This window comes from Tenrec ecaudatus, chromosome 4 (assembly GCF_050624435.1).
Source record: "Tenrec ecaudatus isolate mTenEca1 chromosome 4, mTenEca1.hap1, whole genome shotgun sequence".
NCBI classification, from domain to species: domain Eukaryota; kingdom Metazoa; phylum Chordata; class Mammalia; order Afrosoricida; family Tenrecidae; genus Tenrec; species Tenrec ecaudatus.
Genome location: NC_134533.1, coordinates 137586757 through 137613754, shown reverse-complemented (window position 1 = coordinate 137613754; position 26998 = coordinate 137586757). Strand labels below are relative to the sequence as shown.

General features: G+C 37.9%; 2 protein-coding genes and 1 non-coding gene across 6 annotated transcripts in view; 1 reads left to right on the top strand and 2 right to left on the bottom strand.

Annotated features, from left to right (window-relative positions):
- The window catches only part of XRN1 (5'-3' exoribonuclease 1), a 151212-nt gene extending 141183 nt beyond the window's left edge, over positions 1-10029 (bottom strand). For 2 of the 3 annotated variants that reach the window (XM_075546807.1, XM_075546809.1), the window contains exon 1: positions 9824-10028. In XM_075546807.1, the coding sequence (XP_075402922.1) occupies positions 9824-9898 (75 nt within the window). In that variant the 5' untranslated portion in view covers positions 9899-10028. Of the gene's footprint in view, positions 1-9823 lie in introns of all 3 variants that reach the window. The other variant, XM_075546808.1, reaches the window with a different exon arrangement.
- A 655-nt stretch (positions 10030-10684) lies between these two features.
- The window catches only part of ATR (ATR checkpoint kinase), a 125778-nt gene continuing 109464 nt past the window's right edge, over positions 10685-26998 (bottom strand). For both annotated transcript variants that reach the window (XM_075546804.1, XM_075546805.1), the window contains exons 40-47: positions 25396-25596; positions 23920-24063; positions 21402-21552; positions 19271-19427; positions 19013-19166; positions 17561-17712; positions 12813-12918; positions 10685-11500 (exon numbers count right to left, since the gene is read on the bottom strand). In XM_075546804.1, the coding sequence (XP_075402919.1) occupies positions 11327-11500; positions 12813-12918; positions 17561-17712; positions 19013-19166; positions 19271-19427; positions 21402-21552; positions 23920-24063; positions 25396-25596 (1239 nt within the window). In that variant the 3' untranslated portion in view covers positions 10685-11326. The remainder of the gene's footprint in view (positions 11501-12812; positions 12919-17560; positions 17713-19012; positions 19167-19270; positions 19428-21401; positions 21553-23919; positions 24064-25395; positions 25597-26998) is intronic.
- On the top strand, positions 23353-23467 carry LOC142447442 (U5 spliceosomal RNA). Its single transcript, XR_012784144.1, has one exon. It is a non-coding gene; the product is annotated as a U5 spliceosomal RNA (small nuclear RNA).

Here is a 26998-nt window from a genome sequence, read left to right as displayed (position 1 = left end):
GCTAAGAGCAGCGAATCCACAGAGAGGACCATATGGCCGGCCCCACTATGAGATACAACATCCCTCACTGACCCGTAGCCCCACAGGGGACAACACTGGAGATACAGTGTTGGAATTCTGCCGGATCTGATCCTACCACACCAAGGCAAAACATCAAGGGCGTGACACGGAACAGCAAGGGGAACAGAGCAACGAAATTCCCAGGGAATACCAAAAATAGACTTTGGGGACAGGGCTTGTTGCCCCAAAAGACTCCGACTGGAAAACACACATAAAGGCCAACAAACAGTTCTTGAACTACAAGCTTTTCTTTCTTGTTGTTGTGTTTTGCTTTTTTTTGGTCATTGGCTTGTTTTTGTTTTTTTTTTACTTTGTTGTTTGGTTTTGCTCTGTCTTATTTTTGTGCATGTTATTATCTCCTCAGGTCTGTCTAAATAAGATAGGTTGGATGAACAATCTGGAGGAGAAAACAACAGGATCGACAGTTCCGGGGGGGCACTGGAGAGAGGGAAGTGGAGGGGTAAAGTAGTGGTGGTAACAAACCCAGGGACAAGGGAACAACAAGTGATCCAAATTGGTGGTGAGGAGGGTATAAGAGGCCTGGTAGGGTGTGACCAAGGGTAAAGTAACTGAGAGGAATTACTGTAACCCAAATGAAGACTGAGCATGACAGTGGGACAAGAGGAAAGCAAAAGGAAATAGAGGAAAGAGCTAGGAGGTAAAGGGCATTTATAGAGGTCTAAATACAGGCATTTACATACGTAAATATATTTATATATGAGGAAATAGATCTACCTGCATATATTTATAGGTTTAGTATTAAGGTAGGAGATGGACATTGGGCCTCCACTGAAGTACTCCCTCAATGTAAGAATATTTGGTTCTATTAAACTGGAATTGCATGATGGTCACCTTCCCAACATAATCAGTGAAGACAAAATGGGTGCATAAGCAAATGTGAAGAAAGCTGATGGCGCCCTGCTATCAAAAGATATAGCATCCTGGGGTCTTAAAGGCAAACAAGTGGCCATCTAGCTCAGAAGCAACAAAGCCTACATGGAAGAACCACACCAGCCTGTGCGATCACGAGGTGTCAAAGGGATCACGTATCAGGCATCATCAGAAAAAAAAAAATTATCTTTGTGAATGAGGTGGAGTGAGGGGTAGAGACCCAAAGCCCATCTGTAGGCAACTGTACATCCCTTTACGGAAGGGTCACAGAGAGGAGATGAGCCAGTCAGGGTGCAGTGTAGCATGATGAAGGATACAACTTTCCTCTACTTCCTCAATGCTTCCTTCCCACCCAGTATCATGATCCCAATTCTACCTTAAAAATCTGGCGAGACCAGAAGATATACACTAGTACAGATAGGAAATGGAAACATAGGGAATCCAGGGCAGTTGATCCTTTCTGGACCAGTGGGGAGAGTGGTGATAATGGGAGGGTGGAGAGCAAAGGGAGAAGCGATTACAAGGAGATCTACCTATAATCTCCTCCCTGGGGCACGGGCAACAAAAAAGTGGGTCATGGGAGACTTCCGACAGTGCAAAATATGACAAAATAAAAATTTATAAATTATCAAGGATTCATGTGAGAGGGGGAGCGGGGAGGGAGGGGAAAAATGAGTAGCTGATGCCAGGGGTTTAAGTGGAGAGCAAATGTTTTTAGAATGTTGAGGGCAATGAATGTACAAATATATCTTACACAACTGATGTATGTATGGATTGTGATGAGTTGTAGGAGCCCCTAATAAAATGATTTTTTTTTTAAGTTCAAAGAATTATATTCAGGCCTTCATTAGATGGAGAGAGATTGGGAATGCTGCAGACAAAAATCAAGGACAACAAAGAAAAAACTTTAAAATAATTCAGAAAAATACTGTAAAAACAAACTGACAAAATAAGCAGAAAATATATAAATCATACAAAATCAGCATATTGAAATCCAGAATATTAATACCAGGATTTCAGGAAAAGATAATCCATTGAAAGGGCAATGAAGTAGAATGGCATCACTAGAAGGCAAAATTAGTCAACCTGAAGATAAATCTTGAATATTAATCTGCCAGAGGAGGAACCACAAAAAAGAATAAAGAAGAAAAGAGTCTAAAAATTATGTGGGCCACTATCAAAAGTAATAATTTACACGTGATCAATATTACACAACACAGAGACAAAAACAAAGACAGATGTAGTCAAAGATTTATTTAAGGAAAATATTCCTAAAATCATATCATGAAAGATGAGAAGATACACATTCAAGTAGCTGAACAAACCGCAAATTAAGATACACTTCTATAGAACATCATCAAGATAATATAATCGAAGTTTCCAAAAATCAAAGAAAAGGTAAGAGGAAGAAAGAAAAGTTACTTACCAAGGAGAACCAGCATGATTAAGCTCTAATATTTTTGCAGAAGCCAGGCCCACAAGAAAGCAATGGGACGACATTTAAATCTCTGGACAAAAAAATCAAAATGCCAAGCCAGAACATTTCCCTAGTAAACTGGGGACATAGATGACATCCCTCATATAGATGGCAATATTAGGGCCTTTTCAAACAAAGAGAAAGGGAAACCACAAAGATTTCTTAACTCAGTTCCATCAAGTAGATTCTGACTCACAGAGACCCTATCAGGACAGGGTAGAACTACTCTTGTAGGTTTCTTAAGACTATAAAACTTGACAGGAGTAGAAAGTCTTGTCTTTCTCTCAAGGAGCAGTAGATGGTTCTAAATTGCTAATCTTTTTGTTACCAATTGCTAACCAATTCATAACCCACTATACTACCAGGGCCCCGAAAGAACAAACAAACTTGTCTTGGAAGAAGTACAACCAAAGTGTTCCTCTGGAGGCAAGTATAGAGAAATTGCCTCCATACTTGTATCAGAGAGAACTCCCTGAAGATGGACATGATGCTGGGTAAAGCAGAGTGGCAGTGCGAAAGAGGAAGACTCTCAACAAGAGGACTTGATACAGTGACTGCAAAACCGGGCTTGGGCATGGGAATCATTTGAAGTGGTGCTGGACTGGTAGATAGAGCCTGGTGGAACTCCCAGGCTTGGAACTGAACTTACTCATGTGACTCAATTTGCAGAAAAACCATAAAGAGGCCTATAAGGTAAATAGTAACAGTTGGTAGGTGGATACTCCTTAGAATAATCAACTACTAAGTACTGATAATGCTGTGGATTAGGCATTATGTTGCTAACTGCAAAATCAGCAGTTCAAACACACCAGCTGCTCCTCTGGAGATAGATGAGGCTGACTACTCCCATAAAAATTTACTATCTCAGAAAGCCAATATAGTGCTACTAGGCATTGATTGGTGTTGGCTCAATGGGAGTGTTTTGTTTTGTTTGAGATAAAAGGGCAGTTTTTGCACAAGGACAAAGTTCAGAAGGGTTGGTAAAAAAGGAAGAATAGAAAAGGAAGTGGGATAGGTTACAATGTAGGAATTGCAATCAATGAGATGAAACAAAATGTGTAAAAATGAATGAATGGAAAAATGGACTTGCTTGGTAAACCTTCACTCAATTCACAAAAAATTAATTACAGAAAAAGAAAATATCCTGTCTTAGGTCAAACTCAAAACTAAGACTCATATTCTGACTCAGTGACTTTAGGACTCAGGACAGGGTAGGACTTCCCACTGTGGCTTTCGGAACCTGTAACGCTTTGTGAGAATTAGCCTTGTCTTTCTCTGGGACCCAGGGTGGTTATGCATTGGGCTGTGATCAGCGTGGTCACCTGTTCAAAACCACGAGCTCAGTGGAAGAATGGTTACAGTCTGGGAAACTCACAGGGGTCGTTATGAGTTAGCATTGACTCCATGGCAGCAGTCTTTTCCCATGAATTGTCGGGTGGTTCTGAACTGCTGACCTTGTGGTTATCAGCCCAACAAGTAACCACTACCCCAGCAGGCTCCTTGGGCCAGACAACTTAATCATTAATATGACATTTCTGCTTTTCAGCACTTTAAAGGACCAGTTTTTCCCTATGAAATCAAGAAATAACAACAAAACTTATGGCCATCAAGATGTGAAAAAATATGTATGAACTACTTACTGGATAATGAAACTGGTGGGGTCTAGCTCCTTGTGGTTAGCAGCCCAATATGCAATATAATGTTTTTATTTATAATTCCTTCATTGCTGTTTCTATGGGTATTGAGTGTGGATCTTAGTAAAATGAAATCTTTGACAACTTTTATATTTTCTCCATTTATCGTCAAGTCCTTCATTGGATGTTTGAGAAAAAGCCTGGTTTGCTGAGAGCAAAGAGGACTTCTCGACTGTCGAGATGTTATTTTATTCTCCTTATCCCCTAATAACTTTGCATGTAATTGACCTCAGGAGATTTCTACTAGGGGCACTGGTAGTTTAGGGAGAAAACCCTCTCCTTCTTAGAGGGAGACTCATGATCAATTGCCAGGCAATGTCCCTCAGATACAGCCACCACCTAATCTCTCAGTGGACTTCTGTGCTGCCCCGAGGGTGGACACATCTCATTGAAGTTACAGGCTATGCAGAAGAGGAAGAAAGGCTGGTGCTCCACTTCTGAAAAATCAACCTATGAAAACCATGTGGACAACAGAACAGTGAGTGAAGGGAGAGGTCAGGCAGTGTGAGATTTGACAAAATAATAATAATTTATAAATTATCAAGGGTTCAGGAGGGAGGGGGAGTGGACAGGGATGGGAAAAAATGAGGAGCTGATATTAAGGGCTCAAGTAGAAAGCAAATGTATTAAGAATGATGATGGCAACAAATGTACAAATGTGCTTGACACAATGGATGGATGTATAGATTGTGATTAAGAGTTGTACAACCCCCAATAAAATGATTAATAAAAAGAAAAAGAAAAGAAAACCTTATGAAGCACAGCAGTCTGATCTCTTGCCATCAGTGGCCACATGTCCAGGTCAATTTCATGGCAGCTAACAACAACAATTTTCTGTTAAACAGAAGTTAATTTCCCTGAACTTTAAAATGAAGAGTGGGCCAGGAATGTGTTAATGTCACAAGCTTCCTCTTATGCTATTCTTCTACTTTTATCTGGGTCTTCTCTTTTCTTATCTCTGTTGTCTGATCAGATTTTATTCCCAGTAGTTTTTCTTCAGGATGCTCTGACCTAATTACTAGGGTGAGTCAAAAAGTAATGCTACTATGGTTCATTCAGGCATACATAGTTTTATTCCCCCAAATGCATATTTAAACATGTCTCTGCTATCCATGGATGGCTGCAGACATGTTCTGTTAGCCTTCTGAGAGTGCCTTAAAATACATAAATATACATATATATAATTTCTATATATTTGTGCAGTCAAAACGTTGGCTTTTACAAGGGGAACTGCTGGGCCAGTTAAATTCAAGGTAGAACTATCCACTCAGAAGATTATGTTTGGAAGAATCCAAAGGACTCATGTTCATCTTGAAAATTTTTCTTTCTTTTAAAAAAATATTTCTTTAAAGACACAGGAAAATCACCTAGGCTTATGAGGACAAAGTTTTAAGAAACTTGAAAGCTGCTTCGCAGAGAAAAAGCCAGCATAGTTTGTCAAGAAATTTTTCCCATCACAATAATGCACCTCTCATTCTTCGAGCGTAGTAAGGACTGTCCTTTGAGGATTTTGTTGGGAAACTCTAACCCTTTCCGGCTTATTGCTCTGATATTGTCCCTTCAAATTTCTTTTGCTTATCAAAAATCAGACATTTAAAAGGCACATTATTTCAGACCCGTAGGGATGCTAAAATTGCTCTTTTGACAGCGTAATTCAAAGAGTTCAGAATTCTTCAGGAAAGGGTTGAAGCAGCGCGGGATGGGGTTGGGGTAGAGCTGCAAAATAGATAACTATGCTTTATCTTGGATTGTGGGCTATAGTAAAAATGTTTTTAATTGCCAGAGTGGTATTGAGTAATTTTTTTGTTAAATAAATTTGGGAATTTATATTTTAGATAGAAATACTACCTTCAGAAGTTTATGGACCTAGATGGAAGATGTATAAAGAAATAATAGTTTCACATTTTAATAAAGATTTCTATAATTTTTATTTTTCATTAAAGAGATCATTTATTGGGGGCTCTTACAACTCTTATTATAATCCATACATTGATTGCATCAGGTTTATTTGTACATATGTTGTCATCATTCATTTCTAGACATTTACTTTCTATTGAGCCCTTGGTATCAGCTCCTCCTCCCCCCGTGACCCCTTGATTGATAATTATAAATTATTATTTTCATATCTCACACTAACTGCTGTCTCCCTTCCCCCATGGTTTCTGTTGTTCTTCCTCCCCACCCCCCCCCACCCCTGGGTGTGTGTGGTTATGTGTTAATCATTGTTATCGGTTCCCCTTTCTTCCCTCCTCTCCTCCCTTTCATCCTCCCTTTCTGGTATCACTAGTCCCACTCCTTTCCCTGGATTCTGTGTATCCTGAGCTCTCATCTCTTATCCACCTATACCTGTGTACATGATCCGGTCTAGTCTGAATTAAGTAGCAGCACTAGGTTCATGATAGTTGGTGGTGAGGAAGCCTCAAGGAACCAGAGGAATATTGTGTGTTTCATCGATGCTTTACTGCACCCTGGTTGACTCATCCCTTCCCCATGACCCCTCTGTGGGGGAGATGTTACGTTGTCTACAGATGGGCTTTGGATCTCTGCTCTGACTCCCCTCATTCTCAACAATAAGTTGTTTGTTTGCTATGGGTCTCTGGTGCCTGTTACCAGGTCCTGATGACACCTCATGATTGCACTGGCTCTATAATTTCATAGCAATATTTTTTGACTCACTCTCACAGTGCCTTTGACAATTCACTGGTTAAGCACTGGGCTGCTAAATAAAAGGGCAATGCTTTTACCCCAGCAGCTGCTCCAAAGGGAGGAAGCTGTGCAGACCTCGGAGGCAGTTCTACTGTTGCTCGAGGTGGGACTGACCTGAGAGCAGTAGACAAGCTCTTGGTTTAGACTACTAGTCCCTTAGGTCTTTTTCTTTTTTTTTTTTTTTTTAGAGTGGGTTCTTTTTTCAACCAACTTTGAAAAGGATAAAACCTTTTAATTTCAAGTACTGCTATCAAATTTGCCCGTTTTTTTTTTCAGTGAATTCCAAAATGAGTTGTTTTCAAAGCCATCAGCTGTTGTCCCATTGCTTCTTCCCTCTTCTCATGCAGCTGCAAACAGTTCTAGGTGTTGGTAGTTAGTTTCTACCTATTTATATTTTGCGGTTTATGGGAACACCGGGATATACTGGGTTTTGGTATGAATAGGCTATAGATTTAAAATTTTTGCTCTTTGATTTTTTTTTGTAATGTGAAGATTCAGTGAAACTGAAAAACTATAATGCTGCCACCATCTTGTTAGACTCCATTCCTTCCTCAAACTTCTTTTCCCCAATACCAGCTTTTGAACCACTGTGACCTACTGAGGTGCATTATCTTTTAAATCCTTCTTAATAAGCGCAGCCGATATCCCTTGTAATGCCTGTCTGTTTTAAGCTGTCATTATTATAAGCATCAAACACTTTGAAAGACATTGTTTTGATGAACCAAGTTTTAAAATTTACTTATAGTGGAATATATACAGTGATACCTTGGTTGTCAAATTTATTTGTTCCAAATTTGTGTTCAAATACCAAAAAGGGCATATTTTTATCATAAGCGGTAACAGAGGGTCCCTGATTGTGATAAGAATTGTACAAGCCCCCAATAAAATGATTTTAAAAAGAGAAAGCTAATGGAAAACAAAATAATTGTTTCGGAGGCACCAAAATTACACTTAAAAATTTATTTTTCCAAAACTCTAAATCACTATGGAGGCTTTTAGCCTTGTTGCCTATCACTGTCTCAGATATGCTATAGCTATCAAGTTGTTTCTGAGTTTTCCAAATGAACAGTAACTTTTCAAACTCTTCGATGATCTGGGTTCTGTTTTGAGGTTGATGATTTCACACTTTTTGCTACACTAGCTACCTTAATAACATTTCTCCCCACCAAAATGTTAAGCAGCGACCTGATTCAAATTTCAAAACTATTTCTTTCCTTAACTCTATTGTGGTTCTCCCGCTGGTTTTCTTCTGAGCTTTACTGCTGGTATCACTAACTTTCTTTAGTCATGGTTGCGATATTTTACTCAAATGAAGCACACACACACACATACACACAAAAGCACAATGATCAATGTTGTAAAACAGGAGCACAAGCACTATACGTTGAGCGGCAATTGGACTGAAGTATCACCCTTTTGTCCCTGACAAGAGACATGAAGAGTGACTCACTCTCGGCCCGAGCAGGTTTATTCAAGTCAGATTTTTGGTTCGACTATCGAGCAAAGTTATGAACACTGAAATTAAAAAACAAAAAACTTTGCTGTCCAAGTTTGAGCTTGGAGCTGTTCAACAACCAAGGTATCACTGTATAGGTTTTTAAATCCCTGGTTCTATCTCCATTAAAATGTTTACAGAGCCTGTCATTAGTGTTTATGTTATGAAATTGCCTGCATGAGATTATTTTTGTTCTTCAATAAACCAATTCGTGGGACTAGAGAGAAGTCAAGATATTTTCACCAAACCAAACATACCAAAAAGTGTAACATAAAAACTTTACTAAGTGAATTATGCACTATCAAGTCATTCTGAAAAACACATTGCTGTTTTTTCACTTCTGAGATAAAATGACTAAAGCATGAAATGTTTGGTGAGTGAAGTATTCAGAAATGGTATATTTAGCTGTCTCCTTTTCCCAATGCACTGGCATATTTTTTATTCTCCCTGGAAATAAAAACCTCCATAAATCTAACTCAAGCTACGTTCCAAATAAATTAAAGATAAATTTGCCTTGGGAATTTTGGGTAAACTTTTCCTCATATGCCAAATCTGAATACAACAACAAAACAAATCCTTTCCAGAAGTTTAACTCTACTTTTACGCTTTTAGTGCTTTAAATAAACAAATCAAACTGTGATGAACACGTTTTTCAATGGATTATTTCCCCCCAGAATTAATCTAACAGTTATCCACCACGTCTAATTCGATTTACTATAGAAATTTCACAACTGCTTATTTTCTATAAAGCATATATTTGGCAAATGCATTAGTCGAAAGGCTAGTTTATTTAATATACTCCCTATTGTATTTTCATAAGTCTATTAAGTACACAGTTTTGAAATCTACCATAAACAGTGCCCTGGGCATTATGTGCCAAACATTACTTGTCGTAATTCGGTGGGCACCGACGCACTGTCAGTCGGTTAGGCGACCCTGGCGCGCTGGGGGCTAACGTGGTGGGCGGTTTGCGTTGGGGCGCCTCGGGAAGCCGCCGGGGCTAGTGTGGGACCTGACGACCGCCACACGCTGGGCGGGCCTGCGTTTTCTACCGGGAGGAAGCCCAGACCTCAGGGGCCCACCCGCGACATCGCCGAGGCGTGGAGGACGGCGGGGGACGGGGCCTCTTCGCGAAGTAAACAAGCTCCCGGCGGAAGTCGTCGTTACCCGGGCCCGGGTCTGTGTGGGATGAAGTCACCTGCCCCTGCGCATCCTCCAGACGCGCAAAGGCCCGCGGAACTCACTAAAAGCGCTCCTCGTGGGGTTTCCTTTCAGAACCGAGGAAGGCGCTGCGTGCGGGCGAGCTGTCAGAGCTGTCGCGAACCCTGGGCTCTTCCCACCCCGACACCACCCGGCTCTTCGCCCTCCCTCGGCGCACGCCTGTGCCCGCGGACCTTGCATTTCCTCTCCCCTCGCCGCTAATCGGCAGACGGCAGGCCCAGGAGGCTGCACCGCCCCACTGTCGGGGTGCGGGGCCGCGCAGCGACCGAGCTCACCCACCTGATGCTCCTTCACCACCTCGCTGAGGCAGGGGTACCGCTCCGAGATCCAGCGGTAAAACTTGGGGACTCCCATGTCGACCGCCAACACCAGTTCCACTGAGGGCCCAGCCGAAAGCGAGCGCCCCGCCGGGGCCTACGCCGCCACCTCCGGCCGTCGCTCCGCCGATGACAACACGCGGCCCGGCCGACCATAGAGAGCGCCCGCCCGCCCGCCCGCCGCCGGCTAGAGCGGCGGCACCGGAGGCCGCGTCCCTGGGCCCCGCCGACTCGCGCCCACGCGCCCGGCCCTTTCCGCGAACCCAAACGCAGTTGTCAAGAACCCAGTGCATCAAACGATGCTGTCAGTGGACTGGGGAGTGGTTTGAAAACGTGGCTCACGAGACCACTGGAAGGACATCTGTTGACTAGTGAAACACCGATTCTGTCCTTGCTGCTTCCGGCTACTGGGCTTGATAATCACAGTAGTTTCTAACACATTTGGAAAGGTCAGGTGATTTGGGTTTTTGTCTATCGACGTAAAATTGTTTTCTTATGGGTCTGTAAATCTACAACAAAATTTCTTAATCTTTTTTTTTACATTGTTTTGCTTGTTACTTATAGCAAGGCTCGACTGGAAATTATAATTAGTTGGGGTTTTACATTCTTTTTGGTGTATAATGGACCCTTTCCCCCCATTACACTTCAGACTTTATGATGGAGCATATGAAGTAAATTTATATGAAACTATAATTGTTCTAAATTTCATTTATTTTAATATAACAGGCTAATTACTTGGTAATGATTATAAATTGCTTTCTAAATTTCACCCCCAAAAGCTTAACATTTTAAAACTAGGGGTTTTGTTTTTTTATATCATTTTATTAGGGGCTCATACAACATTGATCACAATCCATGCATATATCATTTGTGTAAAGCACATTTAAATCTCTTGACATTCCAAATATCGATCTTGCAGAACCACTACATAGCAGCATCATTAAGGAATGTGTACTTTTCATATTTTCCCTCTTATACTTTCAAAACAGACCAAAAGAATTCTATCTCCTAAGTAAACTTAGCAATGTGCATTTACGTTGTCTTTCTCTCTTACTCTTAATTACTGCAGGGCAGTTCCTCTGTGCATCAGCTTAGCACACTGCTTCGCTCACAGTATTTATTTGCTGTAAAGTTTGTTGTTCAAATGAATCCTTATGCTAACTAGTACATTTAAAAGCAAATCGTGTTTAAGTTGTAAAATAAAGTTAGGCTGGCTTGTTTCTTGCAAATATGTTTTGTAGACAGAAAGGCAGATTATGTTTGATTTCTCCAGTTATAATACACAGTATGTATTTAAAAAGTCATTTATTTCTTAACATATATTATTTTACACATTAACAATCAAGAAATAATATGAGTTGTGCTAACAATATAAACTATGTTGTACCTTGGAAATGGATACAACCAATTAATACCAAATGCAGTAATTTTACATGACAAACATTTCCTTGGAAGTAAATTCATTTCACATATAAGGAGTCCAACCGAGGTACATTTGGCATAGTAAATTTTCATCAGTAGCTTCTTGTATAAGGTAATGCACATGTCCTTCAATCGACAATGGCAGGCCTGTCACTCTATTTCGAGTCTTGATTACACCTTGTAATCGCTGCTCAATGTCAAGAACATGAGTCTTGGCCTAAAAATGAAGAAACAGAAAATAAATGCTAAGAACTCAATAAGGTAAACATAAATAATTTGGACTGACTACCTTGTAAGACCATTACTTGTAAGATTTTACTGATCATTACTGTTTTTTGTTAAGAGAAAAAAACAGAAAGAATGAAACAAAATGTCTTAAGACAGTGGTAATTCAACCTTCCTAATGGCCACAACCCTTTCATACAGTTCATGTTGTGGAGACCCCCAAACATAAAAGTATTTTCGTTGCTACTTCATAACTAATTTTGCTACTGTTATGAATCGGGCAACCTCTGTAAAAGAGTCGTTTGACCCCCCAAAGGGGTCACGACCCACAGGTTGAGAACCACTGTCTTAAGCTAATTGAATTCAAGGCTGACAATGTTAAATACAACATCAATTTGTTCGGACAATTTTTCTCAACATCCCTTCCACATTACAATTCTAGAAAAAGAATTTTGAAAAATCTGCTTTCAAAATGTAAGAACTTAAACATCTGAATGGATGTTGAATGTCTAATATTTAGGTTATATGCATTCATACAAATAGCAGCTCTAAGCTACTGGAAGTCTATATATTTCTCTCAAACAAAAGCTTATCAGAAAACACGAGTGAAAGTGAAAAAATTATCACTAATCTACTTTAGCTTATTACAAATATCTGTGACAACAAATGTACATATGTGCTTTAATGGATGTATGTCGGGATGGGGATAAGAATTGTACGAGCCCCCAATAAAGTGATAAAATACATATCTGGTTACCCAAACACTTTAAGGTTTTGAGTAATATTAGTAAGAAGTGAACTGCTACTCTGTCAAGATGGATTGTGGCACACTGGTGTCACACTGAAGCTGAGACTTGCTATGTAAATTTAGGCAATCTGTGTTCACATTTTTATATAATTGTGAATTGCCAATGGTTAAACAATTGTTCTTTGAACTGTTTTATTACATATATAATAGCATTAACAATAAACACAACAAAGAAAATTTAGGCATTGCCATAACAGTGGTTCTCAACCTTCCTAATGCCGTGACCCTTTAATACAGTACCTCATGTTGTGGTGACCCCCCAACCATAAAATTATTTTCATTCCATAACTGTAATTTTTCTGTTATGTATTAGGCAACCTTTGTGAAAGGGTCGTTAGAACTCCAAAGGGGTCATGACCCACAGGTTGAGAATCACTGCCATAGCAGAATGAGATTTCAGGGAAATCACTGGTTAGTCACTGGCAGGATTTAGAATCAGTTCTTATTTGCAGAGATAAGTGGTATCAGTATCTATCAAGCTATATCTTCTACTAACCTTTTCATTAACAACTTCTCCAGTTTCATTAAGTGGTGTTTTGGAATTCCCTTTTACTGGTTTACTCCACTCCACAAGAGGATCATGTAGAAAAGTCTTTAAGACACTAAAATTTTAAGAAATATTAAGGTAATGATGCAATATTATCTCTGAGCAAAGCGCTTACAAGAATTAGAACCTACTGGTTGTTCATAGTGCTACAAAAATCACTTTCCTATTTTCTCCATAACCTATGCAAAATTAGTTTTATGCATGGAGGGTTCTCTCTGGGAGACACTGCAGAAGACATACCACATAGACGCAATGAGACCGTTGAAGCCAGAGAAGCTACAGAGAGACCCCTGCCAGCGCTGAGATGTTCCCAATGTCACTGGATCCAAAGACTTGCTACCCACTGGCCTATGATCTTCTACATTCGGCATCATTGCATGTGTTTCGTGAGTCTGAAGAGGACTTTATAGAAGCGGACATATGGGCTATATCGGACTTATGGCCATGGACTGGACTGGGATGTTTTCTCAATGTTCAATTGCTCTTGTACATAAATCTCTTTCTTATAGAAAAAGCATGGAGGGAGGGCAAAAGGTGGTAGAGAGACAAACTAGAGAGGCAGAGGTGGTCTGTGGAGGTAGAGGAAGATGAGTTCAATATGCCATCTCTAATGTGTAATTAGTAAATCAATATCCAATGAATCAATTTTATCCACTGCCACACCTCCAATCACCATAATAATACAAGGGAGTTCAAAATTTGTGGAAAAATTCCATTATTTTCTTATTCCTTTTTTCTAAGAACTCTGTGAAGCCCCTTCATATCTATAGCTACCATATAGCCTCAACCTAGCTCTTGTGTGTTCTCAATGACAAATTTAGTTACTTATGGGAACTACATACATAGGTGTCTTATAGGTTAGTTATGTCCAAAGCAAAACTCTTATCTTTTATGAAACTTAATATTTCTTCTGTATTCCCAATCACTTAAGAGCAAAACCATTAACAACAGGAAGTAACAATGTCACCTGCTTGGGACAGAAATTCAGTAATCATCCTGGCCTTGTCGTCCTCCTCTAACCCAGTTCTGCCTCTTCAGAATTTCTCTCCTGTACTTCCATACTGTTTGTCCTCCCCAGGAAACCTAATTTTTCTACAGTGAAAATATTACTAACTTACTTTATGTTTTCCTCTTTTCTATCTTAAAATACCCCAAGAGTTAATGTTGCTGCCACGGCAAAGTTGAAATGTCTAAATGGGCCTGGTGGAGGGCCTTCATAATCTAGCCCTTCTCATCTGTCCAGCATCATTTCCTCATAGTCCATTACTGACTTCTTTCAGTGCATCCGGCTTTCACTTGCCTTAGTCATTGTATCTTCCCCCTTGCACAGCTCACTCATTTTTAATGGCTACTTTCTCCAGAAATCATTTCCTGGCAACCAAGATTAGGAAAGGCATTCCTAGTATGTCACAAGATGCTTAATTTCTCTTTCTTAGAACTTTCCCAGTTCTATATGTCAGTCTAACTAGCCAGTATATCAAAGAAGCCATAATATTTGATAGTTTTTCAATAAGGATGGACGAATTAATTTTCAAGGTCCTTGGTACTGAGTTGGGTTTCAGTTTATGAGTAAAAACTTCCCACATCTAAGACAACTTTTAATGGTGAAAAAATGTTTTCTTCCCCTGAGATGAGGAATAAGTCAAGGAAGTCTACTCTCACCATGTCTCGTCAGTGGGAGAGTGTAGCCAGGGCAATTAGCAAGGAAAAGAGAGAAAAGGCATCCAGACTAGGGAGGAAGAGTAAAACTACCTCTATTCTTAGAGGACTTTATTTTATAAATGGAAAATCTGGTAAGTTTTACAAAAAATATTAGTAATAGTGAGTTCTACAAGGTTCCAGCATGCAAGATCAAGAAACATCAGTTGCCTTTCTATACAATACCATCCAGAAATGAAATTAGGAGAAAAATTCTATTTTGAATAAGATAAAAAGCAAAATTAGGAATAAATATTTTTAAATTAAGTGTAAGGGTCATAATAAAACTGTAAGGCACTGGAGATAGAAATTAAAGAAGACTGAAATAAATGGAAAGAGTCATGTCCATAAATTTAAAGACAATATTGTTAAAACAGCACAGAGGAATCTCTTATCCAAACCCTGCTGACTTTATGTAGGGATTGAGAAGCTGATCTTAAATTTCATATTGAAATGCAATAGACTCATAATAGAGAAAACATCTTGGGGGGGAAAAAAAGAATAAAACGGGAGCTCTCATAGTTCCAAAATTCAAAACCTAAAGGTACAGTAATCAACATGGTGTGTTCTTGGCATAAGGATATACACATAGATCAATAAAACAGAAATCAGATATACACATATATCAATAGAACAGAAATCAGAGTCCAGAAATAAACCCTTACATTGATGCTCAACTGATTTTCAACAAAAGTGTCAAGATAATTAAATGAAGGAAAAATAGTCTTTTAAAAGATGATGATAGAACTAGATTTCTATATATAAAATAATTACAGACCGATTATATCATATGTAAAAAATTAACTCAAAATGCAAATGAACATCTAAAAGTGAGAGTTAAAACTATAAAACTCTTGGAAGTAACCAACCAACAAAAACCCCAAACCCAAAGCCATATAGTCCATTCTAATGCACAGTCACACTACTGGCTGGGTAGGAGGGCCCCTCGGGGTCCAAGGCTGTAATCTTTATGGAAACAGACTGCCACTGCTTTCTCCTGTGAAGTGGTTGGTGGGTTTGAACGTTGACCTTTTGGTTGGCAGCCAAGTAGTCAACCACTGCACCACCATAGAAAAATAGAAGTGTAAACCATTATGACATTAGATTAGGCAGTTGTTTTTAGATATGGTACTTAAAGCATCACTACTAAAGGAAAAAAATAGGTAAATTGAACTTAAAATGAAAAACTTAACGCTTTAAAGGGCATTCTCAAGTAATTAAAAAGCAGTACACAGCATGGTAAAGCCTGGTGGTGTATTGGTGAAGTGCTAGACTGTTAACCAAAAGCTCAGAAACCATTTGCCATTCTGTGGGAGAATAAAAGCAATCTGTTCTCATAAACATAGCCCTGAAAACCTTATGGGGAGTTCTACTCTGTCCACTAAGGTCACTATGAATTGGAACAGACTAGACTACAGAGAGCTGAGTACATCGACTAAGCACATGGATCCCAAATGAGTAGTTCTAACCTGCTATTCCATGGGAAACAACCTGGCGACCGCAGCCCTCAAGATTCCAGTAAAGAAAACCCCACAGAGCAGTTCTACTCCATCACGAGGGTGTGAGTAAAAATAAACACAACCACACCCAAGAACAGCAGGATGGCTAAGGAAAGCCTGAGCGGTACAAACTGTTAATGCTCTTGGCAGCTAATTGAAAAGGGGAGGTGTAAAAGGCAACCCAATGGAGCACACAAACATGGTTGCCGAGAGTCAGAATCAACCTGACAGCGAGTAGTTTTAGTATGGGTAAAATTGAAAAAGACAAATATTTGGTGAGGATGTGAAAAAATGGAAATCTCACATATTGCTGATGATATTGTGCAATTTCACGGTTGCCTTGGAAGATAGTTTGGAAGTTCCTTAAAATGTTTAGGTTATTATAAAACTCTAGAGCCATCGAGTAGTTTCTGATTCATAGTGAACTCTGTACAGGGTTCCCATGGCTGTCAATCTTTATGGGAGTAAACACCCTCATTATTCTCCCAGGGAGGACTTGCAGTTAGCAGTTCAATGCTTATTCCAAAGTCCCACCAAGATGCCTTTAAAGTTACTGTATAAGCGAGTAATTCCACTTCTGGGTACATACCCCAACGTACTGAAAACATATCTACACAAAAACTTGAATATTCAGAGTAGCATTCGTTATTCCATATAGCCCCCAATGGAAACAACCCAATGTCTATCCACTGATTTTGTACAGCTATACAATGGAATATAATTCAACAATAGAAAGGAGAAATTCCAACCAAATCCAAACTCCCTGCTTGGATGGAGACCTTACAGGACAAGGTAGAACTGCCCTGTGCACTTCCAAATTGTAAGTCTTCAGGGAGTAGAAAGCCTCCCTTTTCTGCTATGAAGCGGCTGCTGCTTTCAAAATGCTTGATCTTGCAACACTTACCGTATATAATCGAGTAGAAACGGACCTGAATATCAGCTGAGGCACCTAATTTTACCACAAAAAACTGCATTAAAAATGTGCTGAAAAACCTGGCTTATACACGAGTATATAAGCTTACTGCACCACCAGGTTCCTCATAAAGAAATAAAGTATTGATATATGTTACAACAGATGAAACTTGGAAGCATGCTAAGGGAAAAAGGTCAGACACAAAAGGCAACATGCGTTATACCATTTACACAAAATATTAAGAACAGGCAAATACATAGAGACAAAAAGTGTATCATTGGTTTCTGGGGGTATGATAAGACATCTTAATCATATTGCTAAAAGATTCAGTGTTTCTTTTGGAAGTGACGAAAATGTTTAGAAACTGTGATATTTGCATGTGTCTGTGAAAATAGTGACGACCATGATATTGCACAATTTAAATGGGTGAATTGTACAGTATGTAAATTATATCTAAAGAGCTATTATAAAAAAATCTGCTTCAAGGCCACGGTGATGAAGTTTCTACATAAAGCACACCTATTGAGGTACCAGCAATATTCTATTCAGGCTTCCTGTTAAATTATGGACAAAGTACAGATGATTACCTCACTAAAGGTTCCCTCTGATCACGCATCAACCTCATTGTAACTTCACAAGCTCTTCGAAAAAGACCTTCTGTTCCCATAGGACCCATTCCATTAACCATATTATGAGTCAGGCGAAATGGTACAATTTCTGGAACTTCAAAGGTTTCTCCCTAAAAAGAATCATTTTATTAAAAAGTAACTTCATTTAGAAATTTAAAGTCTTTACTTGGAGAATGTAGAATTCCACACCTATGGTTTCTTATCGAAGGGTAAAAATGCTCTTCAAAATACTTCTATTTGTAATTATGTTAGACAGCTGTAAAACGAAAGTGCCATATGTCGGCCTTTGCTTTTGTGCAACTAAAACTACAATTCCTTAGGTAAGATCCGGAAGTGTTTCCCAAAGTGAACGAACAGTACTACCTCCGGGGTGGGCAAGTGCAGGATCAATCCAAGGAGCTGCAAAAGTAGATACCCACACTTTATTTGGAACCTTATTAGTGTAATGGGTGACATACTGGGGTGCTAACAGCACATTGAAAATACCAGCTGCTCGCTGGGGAAAGATAAAGCTTTCTCTTTCCATAAAGATTTACATTCTGGAAACCCACAAGGGGCAGTTAGTTCTACTCTGTCCTATAGGGTCACTGTGAGTTGGAATCAACTCAATAGCAGTGAGATGTTTTCCATTTTGCATTTTAATACAAGTGTTTAATTGCCCAAAAGTGGTTAAGTGGGGTGCCTCTGAGCACCTATCAGTAATGTTCCATGTGCTAACCCACAGAGCTACTACTGAGTACCTTTGGGCTGAGGCTAGCTGGCAGACTGGGGTACCTCTGGGCACTTACTGATGAAGTTAAGAATGTTGTAACACTTGCCTGAGCAGGGCCAAGGTGTCTGTGGGCACTGCCGAGAAGAGGCTATATTTATCGAAGAACTGTATATGGAGTCATATCTAATCCTCAGTAACGCCTGTGAGTTCTGTGTGCCACTGCAGCAAATTGTAAAATGCAGGAGAAAACCAGAGTGCCGTGGGAAAGACAGCTAGTGTCAGACTGGAAAACAGGTTGGAGGGTAGAGTCATGTCCGACCTCTGTCTCATAGCAATCAGCCATGGGTTGGTGATCTTGATCTTTCCTTCCTCTGACGGTAGAGGATAGGCTAGATGCTGCCCCACACCATTTTTATAGCATCATATTCAACTTCCTTCTCTCAAAAACCAAGTCTCAGTAAAATGAACTGGCCTGCCCATGTTCATATAATTGAGTCCGACCTGGAACCTATGCTTTTGAACATCAATTTCCACTATGCCACTCTTCCTCTGTTTTAGGCTCGGGGATTCACTGCTCAAAACGAACCAACAAATGCTCAAGGCAGAGTCTATGACTTAAAGTGCTACTAAGTGTATCTCGGAAGAATGGTTATTAAGTAAAGGATATTGGGAGAAAACATTAAGTCAATATTGCATACCTTATTGAAGAGACAGTTGAAATCTACATGTACACATTCACCAGTCAAAGAATCAAAGAGAATGTTTTCTCCATGACGGTCTCCAAGCCCCAGGATATAGCCAACCATTGACATGACTGCGGTGGAACGGCAATATGCTGATCTGCTACTATACCTAAAGGAAATACAATGCCTGTCAAATATCCGTAATGCCACATGAGACAGATATTAAAACTAAATATATAACCATAAAAACATAATATATTCTTGGTAATTTACCATGATGTTGGATCAGGGAAGGTTCTAAGAAACCATTCATGAAATATTGGAGGATGTCTGGGCAGCAGAAACTCCTGGAATACTTTGAGTTTTTCAGATAGTGCTGCTGCCTTTGGCAGCATGCACTGGCGAAGCTCCTTTCCTGTCATGTACACTCCTGCAAAGCAAAAGGACTCCTAGTAAGCACCAACCCAAATGAGAAGAGGGGTCATTTTCGTAGTTGCTGTTAAAATAGGCAGGAAAGGTCTTTTAGTATTTAAAATATCACTCAAAATCAGGAACAGTTAGAAATTTTAAATTATGCATGAGTATTATTATCTGATATTACTATGAACCATCTTACATTCCCTCAATACACTCAAAGGGAAACCTCATATGTCAACTAAAACCAGTGTTTTGAAATCAGAATTCAAAAAACACAATGCAGCATAAATACTGTCATATAGAGTGGTGTTCACTGAAAACTACTACAGCCCTAAAACTATAGTCAGTTCTCAGTCCATATGTAATGTGAGGGCCAAACTACATCACCAGTAACTTACACTGGTGCTCTGATTATTTATCCTATGTGTAGGCTGTCCTGTAAGATTTATAGTATTCCTGACTCCTAAATTAATCCTGTAGAATCCAAATAATCTGGGAAAGCAAAACTTCCCCAATTGATATTTCCCAGATCTACAAAACATTAGCAATGTGAACTTCAACATGTTACTTAACCTGTCTGGCATTAGCTTACTTCTAAGATAGGGGTAATCAGGCTAACTAACACTACTAAAATATATATATATATATATATATATATATATATATATATATATATATATATATATATATATATATATATATTGTATACATCATACTTAGCACAACGCCATACTATAATAGCTTATCAATAATACCTTTTACTTCATTCTGCTAATTTGATCGATTTATTTATTGCCATCATAGGTATTTTATTTTGAAATAATTTTAGACTTGTAAAAAGTTGCCAACTATTGTGACATCCCTACTCTGGTCCCGGGTCTAATGCACTCACACTACATTCAGTTGTTGTCCTGTGTCTCTGTCATGAAAACTCTGGGAAATGACTCAGTCTTTCATGACCCTGACATTTTAATGAGTTCTGGCCAGTAATATTTTTGTTTCCCTATTGTGAAGTTGCTATTTTCCGTTCTTGTAATTAATAAGTAACTATGGAGAGATACTTGAGTCTCTGCAAATAGCCCACTTCTCAACATACTTTTGTCCACTAATTTTGGCATTTGTTGATAATTATTATCTATGACAGTTATTGGTGTGTTGTTTGCCAATTAGTGATTTTCTATCCATTAATTCCTTTGCTCTTATTTATTTCAATTTTACTATAAGGAAGAACTGTTTCTTCTTTCTATTTATTTACTCAAGTATTTGAATTAGGAGACACTCTGAAGATTTCTTTTGTTCCATCTGACGAAATCCATTATTATTATTTATTTTGTTGTTTCAAATTTAAATATCTCAAATTTGGCCAACAGACGCCTCTTCAGGCTGACTCATGTGTCCTTTTAACCTGCCTGTAAATTTACGAGTACTTACTTTCTGGTGCCACAAGGTAGTGTAGGCTCATCTTGTATTTTTTGTGTCTAAACTACAGAACTAATCATGTTGCCAAGGAGAGAAATGATTCCTCTTATTGGAAAATGAGTCTTGGATATGCTTACTTACTGCTCTCAGCAGACAAAGCTAGGAAATATACCAATTTCTACAGCTTATCCACCTCTGCTTATGCTTTTGAAACCATTGGTTTATGTTGACAACTCTGATTCCTACTAAAAAGGCAAATTTCATGATAGCCTTTCCTCTTCCATTTTCTTTCTCTGAACAGTGATAAAAATGAGATTCATTAAGACAAGTATGAAGTTTCTACAGAAAGTAGTTTTAGAACTACTAGGTAAGATTTCTGTTGGGACAAAAAATTCATGTAGATTGGGGCTTCTTAGATTTTTGTAAACCACTTCAAATTCTTTTAGAAAGAACACATGCAAGGAATCAAAATAGAAAATGCATACTAATGTATGTTATTAATAATACACATGTTAGTAGCTAGTAGACTTACATTACATAATTATATCATAAGAATGAATTTTAGTACCCTTTTCTTTATATAGTTTGGTTAGAATAGGTCTCAAGCCAGCTGTGTTGTTGACCCATTCAATAATCCCGCATTCATCATTCAGTGGAATAACTGCATATGTTCGGATATGGAGTTCTCGTCTACGAGATTCTGCATCTTTTCTTAAGCACTGTAAAAAAAGCACATAACTTAAAAATAGAATAATTTATGTTCTCTCAAGCACATTTAAAGAGTACTCATTACATAGTAAAACATGTCAATGAAGTCTTCCTGCATGGTCTAGATAAGGGTGGGGAATGCTCAGCCGGCAGGCCACGTAAGGCCCAAAGAATCATCCATGCCAGCTCATCCTACACACCTCACCACAGAGAAGCAGTTCCAGCCAGCACACGAGGGTGAGTTCTTGAAATGTTTGACCAGTAAGGCCCTCAAATGGTGTTGTATGATTTCCAAAATGGGCCTTGGAAGAAAAGAGGTTCCCCACTCCTGATTTAGCTAGATGAGTAATTCTTCCGAATGGCAGAAGAGGCAATAGCACTGGGATGGGAGCTACATTCCTTTTCAAAGCCATTAAAAACCTTGCTCAAGGATGCTCTTTTCATTGTTCAGCATTAATGAGATATGAGTGTTGCATTCAAAATATTCGTTGCATATTTAATAAGATGAAGTATGGTCACTTTGTTTTTTATTGTTTTCCAGATATTATTCAAACATTAAATCCCTAGGCACAAAGACTTGTTTAATTTGGATTATCTCAAGAGTATTGGAACAAAAATCACATTATCTCTATATATTTTGATGCTAAAATATATCTCTTACTTATAAAATTCAAAATTACAGCCTCATTTGAGTATATGTCTCATTTGATTAATATTGAATACTAGGTAAGGAGAAATAGTACTATATTTAATCAGGAGCTCATGAAATTAACTCATAGCACTTTAGTCAATTCTGACTCCTAGTGAGCCTGTAGGCCAGGAGAGAAAGACCCAACAGGGTTTCCACAGCTTTAATCTTCATGGAGGCAGACTGCCACATCTTTCTGTTAATAGATTAATAGGTTCACACTGCTAACTTTTTAGCTAGAATCAGTGCTTTAACCACTGTGACACCAGGGCTCCTTGAACTAAGTACACATCTATAAATGTCACCAGGTGACTCTAAAAGCATACTCACTGACTAAAACACAGTTTACACTCTAGGAATACGTAGGCTAACTAAACACCAACTAAACATGATGACAATTGAATTTCTTGTAAAGATCAATTATGTGGTTCTAAGACCACCATTGGGAAAGACTGTGGCTTATCACAATTATCAAGTTTTATTGACAATCGTAATGTTGGTGAACATAAATAACACGGGGCGCAGAAGTCCAGGAGACACAAAGGTAAAATGCTTGGCTGCTAACCCAAGGACTGGCAGTTTCAGTGCACCCAGCGGCTCGGTGAGAATAACACCTGGCAGTCTGCTCCTGTAAAAATAGAATCCTAAAAAACCCTAAGAGGTAGTTTTACCGTCATAGGGGGTCACTGTGAGTCAAAATTAACTCAAAGCATGATCGAGTAAGGTAAGATTTAAAACCAGGTTAATTTATACTCCAAACAGAAAAACACACAAGAAGCTTTGGGAAGATAATAATTATTTACTACTCAGTGAATTAATGGACCAAATAACATTTTAAATATAAAAAGTAATACTTTCAGATTGCCTTTGAAATGAGTTTTTAATGTGGTGTTAGTTTCAAAGTAATTTTTTGGTAAAATTAAATACAAAGTATATTGTCCTTTAAAAAAATAACCACATACACACAAATTCATATACTTTTGAATGATTTGCCAATAAAACTGCTTTAAATGTATACTGCAACAGTGAAAAATAAAACTATCACTAAATGCTATTCAAATTTAAATAAATAAAGCTTATCTACTACATAATTTTTCTATGCAAAAGATCCGTAACTTTTGAGAAACTCTGGTTTCTCTTCAAATCGTATAAATCTTTCACCTTTTACTAAAGATTTCCGTGGAGAGGAACAAGTAAGAGTTCTTAACCAATTTTTTGAAGTCCTACAGAGCAGGACTGAAATTAAAAAGAAAAAAAATCCATAACTCTTTCTGCTAATATGAAGCACTAGTGAAATGTGAAGAGGCATGAAGTTGTACACAAATAATAGTTTCATCTTTCAGTTGTATAGTTTGGTTTTCACACATGTAAAAATGTATACCACAAAGTATTAATTTATTAATGTATAGCTACAGAAAACTCAAAATACATAAGAACATACATTCATAACCTATTAATGAGATTTCTCACATCAAAGGATTTGAACCATTTTAACTAGCCTTAAAACATAAACCTAAGCAAATCTAAGTATCTTTTCAGTTTTACATAATTTTATCAAAAAAGGTAATCTTATTTTTAGTATTCAGTAAAAAATAATACGGTACATATATTTCCTTTTTAAAAGTCATCTATTTTGATATCACACTGAGTAGTTCTGAAATCTTAAAAGTAAACTAAATTATCTTCAAACCTTATTAATCAAGGAATTGAATTCCATTAGTCTACAATCTTTTCTCAGGTCATCTTTTGGCTTACACATCATGATATAGAACTTTCCATCTGATCCTTTTAAAGAGATTTTCTTTGGCTTTTGAAGAGAAGCAAGAATTTCCACCTAAAAGATACATTAAAACAAAATCTGAATTTTAAAATGTGTAAGTATTGAGCTACCAAAAAACAAAAAGATAAAGATGTAATAACTATAATGGGCTATAAAACTGTTATAACTCTGCTTTTTGCCATACTATCTATAATCTATTTTAAAAGTGGCTGCTCATGAACAGACATATTTCACTTAATAGGAATGGCCATGGAAAGATTCTTTCATCAATAATACAAGTACTAAAACATCTAAATTTGCAGAGCCATTAAGAAAAGTCACAACATTTACAAGATTTTTGAAATATTCTTCTGAAGTCTTTTTTCAGCGCTTTAAACACTTTTAAAATATGTTTAATAGTGTTTACCTATTTGGTATGATTTTTGGAGAAGGTACACTCATCCATTATCAAGTATACCTAATGAGGTGAGTAATTATGGTGAATAAAATTTTTGAAACAAAAGCAGCTTCACTGTAAATAATGACTTATTATATAGCTTGACAAACTGCTCTGAACGCAATCCAACAAATCCGTTGAGCCATAAAAATATTGTTGAAATAAATATAGAGATTTTAAAGGTACTTAGAATGCTCTCTTTTCTTTAAATTAAATTTATATCATAGTTCATACTTACAAAAGAGAATATGAAAAAAATTGTAAAATGATTATGGTACCACTAAAACTTGAAAATTTAGAAGAAAATCACTGAATTTTCTATCATAATTATAAAATGTTTTACTTTTTCTGTTTCTAATCATCTTTCATGTTTTCAAATAAAATTCAATCTTTAAGACGCTTCTAGCTGTAATTTAACATTTCTAATTTAACAAAATTTATGTTGATGTCCTAACCCCTAGTACCTGGTGAATGTGATCTTGTTCAGGAACAGTGTTTCTCTTTTCTTAGGTTAATTGAGTATATTATGAATCATAGGGCCCCTACTGGACAGAGCTGAACTGCTCTGTAGGGTCCCTCAAAGTGTAAATCTTTATGAGAGTAAAAAGTCTCATTCTTCCCCCTGTGGATTAGCTGTTGACTGTGAACTACCAACTTTACAGTTTACAGCTCAGTGCTTAATCCACAGTATCACCAGCGTCCTAACCACTTCAACAGCAGACAAGACAAAGATGCACAGAACCAAGGCCAAGTACTAATGGCTGGTTGCCAGAAAGCAGGGTAGAGGCCCTTAGAAGTGGTATGACTGAAACTCTCCGATTTGGACTTTTCGCCTAAAAATTGTAGTTAACAAACTTTGTTTTTTAATGCCACCTACTTGTGTCATTTCTGTTATAGCAGCACTAGGTAACTAAGACACACAGCTACAGTCATATAAAACTGAAGTTTACCATATCATCAAAGCCTGCAATATAGGCCCAATGTCCAGGAAACGGTTCGTGGTTTGCATGGGTGCCCAGAATGGAGGGTAGAGTTGGTATCATAACTGACTGCAAAGGAATGAGGACTTCACTGAATGTTGCTTCTTCTACCAGCTTTTTAAGCATTCGAAAATGAGTGCTCATGCTTAACGTAGAACTACTTCCATCAACCTAAAAAATAAAAAAAGGCATTTTTGTCTGTTTACCTTGAACTTCAACCAAAACAAAATTTAACTTATTTATCTTAACTAATGTGACTCAGTAGCCTGTAGTTTTCAATATATTTAATTTAGTACCTACAACACAGGATCATTTAATAATTAGTGGAGAAAATAGTTATGTGCCATCTATTACCAGATATCACTAAATCGAAAGTGCTCAAAATGAAGCATCTATTTGGTATGAAATCTCATTTGACAGCAAAATTATACCAGAATTTCCCTTTCATGTGAAGATTAACATGTTTTACTGCTGAAATAGTTACATGTTTGTATATTGGATTATTAGATTGCATTAATTTTTCTCAGCAGGGATAGTGAGTATAAATTATATGCACCTTTAGAAATTGGAAAAATTCTGAATTCCTAAATGTAGTTGGCCATAGGCTTCTACATAAAGCCTGTCCATGTGGAATGCTTAGTATAGTGCCAATGTTTAATAAAGATGGCCATCATCATCACATTGTCTTGGTAATGTCAAATGCACCTAAAAGCATTTACAGAAACAACAAAGGCAGGGTGCTCTTGCAAGCTTTTTACTGATGAAAAGGAGGAATGTTAGCCTGCATATTCTCACCCAAAAATAGTCAACAGACTTAAAATGTTTTCAAGTGAAATTTATCTACTTTAAAAGCTCTCTTCAACCCTCCCTTGTCCGGTTAACAATCCTCCTACTTTTCCCTTTCTTCCATGTTCTTTGGCGTTTCCCCTTCAATTTCTTAGGTAACATAGTGGGTTGTTCCTTTCACCATGTCTGCACTCCAGTCATGGTCTATGAAAAAAGTAGTTATTTTACTACATGACAAACCTCATCCTCGATCCTTCCAAAATTATGAGGCAGGGGAACATGTCTCAGTCATATTCATTTCCCTCTGCACAGAGCATATCCCTTCAAAGGCACTGAAACATATTCTGAAAGCATACAAGCCCAAACCTCAACCTTTTTTCCTATCATAGATATAAGTTAATATATATTTGGGTTTCAAAATGTTTGAAGATATGGCAGAAAATATTATAAAGGCAACTTTACAAAAGTTTTGAGTATTTTACTTACACACACACACACACACATACACACACACATACACGCACACACACACACACACACACCCCTTGTGGCTTACTTCACATCCTTTACCTAAAGTTATTTCTCATAACTAATCTACTCAGAAGAATTAACAAACCTTTAGAAATTGAGAAGATAAATGATTTTTAAAAATAGAAGAAATTGAGAAGGAACACATTTCAAATTTTAAAAGTTTTACTGAGGAAAACTGCACCTATTAAAAGCACATAAGTTTTAATATATGTGTTTACCCACATGTAAGAAGTTTCATTTAATTAAGTGAAAGGAA